Source organism: Cariama cristata, unplaced genomic scaffold, assembly GCF_000690535.1.
Source record: "Cariama cristata isolate BGI_N322 unplaced genomic scaffold, ASM69053v1 scaffold24446, whole genome shotgun sequence".
Classification (NCBI taxonomy): domain Eukaryota; kingdom Metazoa; phylum Chordata; class Aves; order Cariamiformes; family Cariamidae; genus Cariama; species Cariama cristata.
Window position 1 is genome coordinate 1 of NW_009624132.1, and position 4,077 is coordinate 4,077.

At 61.2% G+C, this 4,077-nt stretch overlaps 1 protein-coding gene across 1 annotated transcript; it reads left to right on the forward strand.

Annotated features, from left to right (window-relative positions):
- Window positions 1–309: 309 nt before the first annotated feature.
- On the forward strand, window positions 310–3,323 carry LOC104163915 (killer cell lectin-like receptor subfamily G member 1). The gene is made up of 6 exons (XM_009703064.1): window positions 310–358; window positions 826–936; window positions 1,455–1,535; window positions 2,172–2,320; window positions 2,500–2,603; window positions 3,128–3,323. The coding sequence occupies exons 1-6, from the start codon at window positions 310–312 to the stop codon at window positions 3,321–3,323; spliced, it is 690 nt and encodes a 229-aa protein (XP_009701366.1).
- Window positions 3,324–4,077: the final 754 nt, after the last annotated feature.

The window sequence follows — 4,077 nt, forward strand, 5'->3', positions numbered from 1 at the left end:
AACAGCTGACCAGCCCAGCCCTGGCCCCATGTCTGAGCTAGCAGCCATCCTCACCACTCACTGCCCTGAAGCCAGGGATGTGGGGTTCCCTTGTGCCGGGAATGCCTGGGTGCCAGCTTCACTGGGGCTCCCCCTCGCCCCGATTGCTGGCAGCGTGGTGACCCCCCAGGGCTGTGGCCCAGGTGGTGCCTCAGGGGACCCCGCCAGGAAGCAGCACTTTCCATTTTGCATCACACCCAGCTGCCAAAGGGGGCTGGGAGGGGGTTACCACTTCCCCTGTGGGGTGCAGAGTGAGAGACCGAGGGAGGGATGGAAGAGGGGGTCACATACGCCGATCTGCGCTTGCCCCCCCCACCAGGTAATGGCACGCTGCTCCCTGCCCCTGGCACCCCAGCCCTCCCGGCAGGTCCCCTGCCCTCCCGCAGCCCCTTCACCTCTCCAGGGGTGTTCCCCCAGCCCTGCTCCCCCGGCTCCCTCCTTTCGGGTATCCTCTGCCAAACAGCTCCTCTCCAGCCTCACTGCAGACAGCCTGCTCTTGGGGTGGGGGGCAGGAGGGGCTCAAAAGCAGGGGATGCCCACTGCACCCCAGTGCCACAGCATGCACAGGTACCCCCCACTCTGCTTTCCCCACTCTGTGCCAAGTGCTGCCTGCAGGGAGTCAGCTTCTAGGAGGGTCAAGGTACTGCAAATAAGCTCTCCCTCAGTTTTCCTGGGCTCCTCCACTGGCTCCTGTGACTCTGTCCGGGGTTCACAGGCCTTTCCTGGCTGGGGGGTCCCCACTGCTCCCACCGAGCTCTCAGGGCCCAGGTTAACTCCCTTTCTCAGCTCCTCAGCAGCCGGTGCGTCTGCCCTGGTGCTGGGCAGCCCTCAGCCTGGCCCTCCTCTCCCTGCTGCTCCTGCTGGCACAAATCATCCTCACCGGCTTGAGCTTCCACTGTGAGTACCTGCTTGCGCCTGGACCTCTCCGGCAGGGGTCTTGGGGTTGGGGTTGGCACCACGGGGCCTGTGTACCCACAGACAGAGCTGCAGCTTGCCCACGGAGCTGGGCTCTCCTGCTTGGGGTTGAGGGCATTGCAGGTTCTGGGACAAGCAGGAAAATTGATGAGGCAAGACCTCACCTGCCTGGCTGAGAGAGGAAGGCTGGGGGACAGCGTGGGCTCGGGGACGGTGCCGGGGCATCCCGCTCCATCAAATGACGATGAATTGAAGACAAGAGGGAGAGCAGTGACACAGAAACTGAAAGGCAGAAGCACTTTCCCTGAAAGCCTGTTATGTGGTGGGCTCCCAAGCACAGCAAAAGCTACAAGGACTTTGGCGGGCTTGGCTGGCAGGTCACCTAAACGGGGGATACCCTCAGCCACAGTCATGGGGCTGTCCTGTGGGAGAGGACACTGTTTGTTGCTCCCAGAAGCACACAAGGTTAGCAGGGACACTCCTGTGCTCTTCTTCTGTAGATTTAGGACAACAGGCGAGCTGCACCCACGGTCCCTGGAGCATGGAGGAGATCCCGAGCTACGGACAACAGACACTGCGAGGTAGGAGAGCCCAGTGGGCTCCTGGGTGAGGTTTGGAAAGGGCCTGATTGCTCCTTTCAAGAAGCAGGATCTATCCCTATTGCCGAACTCACCTCCCCAATCTTCCTTCACCCTTGCTGCCTGTCCCCTGGCTCATGGCATGGAAAGCTGCCCCAGCGCTGCTGAACAGGCTGCACTGCTGGGGCCCTGTTGGAAGAGATAATCCCAGGAGCGCTCAGCATCTCCTGGGCACGCCACCGGCACCAGGCTCACAGCTGCCATGAGCATCCGTGTGCTGGACAGCATCAGGCGCTCTCTTTCAACCAGTCTTTAGTGAAGCTGAAATCTCGACTGTGTTCCTAGCGCTTTGCAAATGATGTTTGTATCACAGCCCCAAATCTGGAGCTCCCCTCCCTGACCCACCTGCCTGATGCCAGCACCTTCATGTGGCTCCTGCTGGGGATCTGAGGCTGGGATGTGGGAGCTGGGTTCTAGAGTAGGGGCAAGCCAGAGGGATCATCTCCAAGGGGCAGCCATACGTTGGTTGGTACCCTGGCTGCTCCTTGTCACCCTCCGGTCCCTTGGGCTGGGAGCTGGTGGCAGCCCCTGCCCTGCCCCATCCCAGCTGCTCCTGCAGGCTGTGTTTCTGCTGTGCAGGGCGATGCCAGTTCTGCCCGGCTGGATGGCTCTGGTATGCAGGGCAGTGCTACTACTTTTCCTCTGCCAAAAAGAGCTGGGAACAGAGCAGAGAGCACTGCTGCTCCAGAGGGGCACAGCTGGTCACTGTCAGAGCCAACACCACCCTGGTGAGTGCACCCAGCCTGTCCTGTCCAATTCCCTCTCGCCCATGTCCCCAAATCCTAGCCAAGCCTCCAGGCAGGGAGCTGGCGATGCTGTGCCTGTACTGTGCAGCCCCCATCACTAATCACACGCCTGGGGCTGGGTGTCCTCCCAGGGATCTCACGCGGGTCCTCTCCTGCCCTAGGCTTTCCTGGTGCGCACAGCCAGCATGGAGGTCTTCCACGTGGGGCTGAAGCGGGATGGCTCCAGGTCTGACTGGAAATGGCTGGATGGCACCGCACTGAAGGGGTGAGTCTGCCAGCTTCTCCTCAGCCAGGCAGGGCTGCTGAGGGTCCAGCATCAGGGCTTGGGGAGGTGATGGGGCAGCTCACTGGCATGCAGGGATGTGCTCCACATTTTGGGCAACTCTTGTCTTCCCAGGGCTGCTCTGGGGTGTTTTAGGGAAGGGAAGATTGCAGGGGTCGGACCCTGGTGCCCACACCCTGCCTGTGTGAGGGGCTGGGGGTGTTCCCCAAAAGCATGTTCCCAGGCTTTGCTTGGAGCAGCTGGTGCTGAGCCCTGCCTGGAGGGACCTGGGGGTGCTGCATGCATGATGGGGACTGCATGTCAAACAGGTAGGGGTAGGGTGGTGGGGGATCAGAGTGCGTGTGCTAATTGGGAGGAGGCTAGCAGGGGACAGTGCTCCATGGGTAGGGCAACCTTGGCCCCCACAGCATCTCTGTGCAGCCTCTGGTCCCTGGCTGGAGGAGCTGCTGATGGGATGATCCCAGCCCTTCCTGTCCATCCCATCTCATCTCGCTCTCCTCCTGCAGGCTTTTCCCAATTCAGCGCTCCACCAGCTCCTTCCTAGCCTGCGGCAGAGTGTCAGGCTCAGGGCTGTCAGCCGGATTGTGTGGGGAAGCCCTCGGCTGGGTCTGCGAGCAGAGCGCAGCCACCCTGCAGTGGCTCCAGTCCTCACCCCCCGCCTTCCTCTGGGGAAACACCACCTACACCTGTGTGGGACTCTGATGACTGTGGGGACCTCCAGCTTGTCCCACCACCCTGTTCCCTGCCTGACTCCAGCACATAGGCATCCCTGGGCACCGCTGCCTCCTCACTCAGACCTCTTTACCCCCTTGGATCTCTATACTTTGCCAATAAACTCTGGCACTTGGATGCTGTGGCTGGCTTTGGGGGATGAGGGTGGTGGGATGGAGGTGCATCCTCCAGCTCACTGGCTCGGTCACGTTGCTGCCCAGTGGGAAATCACAGCTGCCCCGGCACTGAAGGCAATGGCTGGGAGCCAGCATCGACCCAAGTGTCCGCATGGCCTGGTGGCATCGTGGACCAGTTCCTGCGCAGGCTGGAGCAGGTCCTCTCAAAGCTCTGGGCTTTCTGATCGTGGTGGCTGCCTGGGGTTTATGCTTCTTGGGAAAGGAAGCTGAGAGGTGACCCTTTGCCTGCCCGAAACCATGGAGGGCTTGGACTGGGCAGCAGTTTGTCTCCTGGAGCCTACTCAGCTGGAGGAGATCACAGCAAATGCTCTCACTTTGCTTTGAGGCTGGGTGATGTGCAAGAGCCTAAAAAGCCTGCTGGGGCTTGGCTTGGAGGGGTTTGGTCCTTGGGGCTGTTATGGTTTCGATATAGACCACCTAGGTTGTGCCAGCAGCACGCGGCTCCAGCCTGGACACTCCTGGGAGTCCCTCCTGGCACATATGGAAGACCAAGCCCCTGCAGTCGCTGCATCCCATTTCCAGAGCAGGGGCTGGGAGGGGGAAGGGGG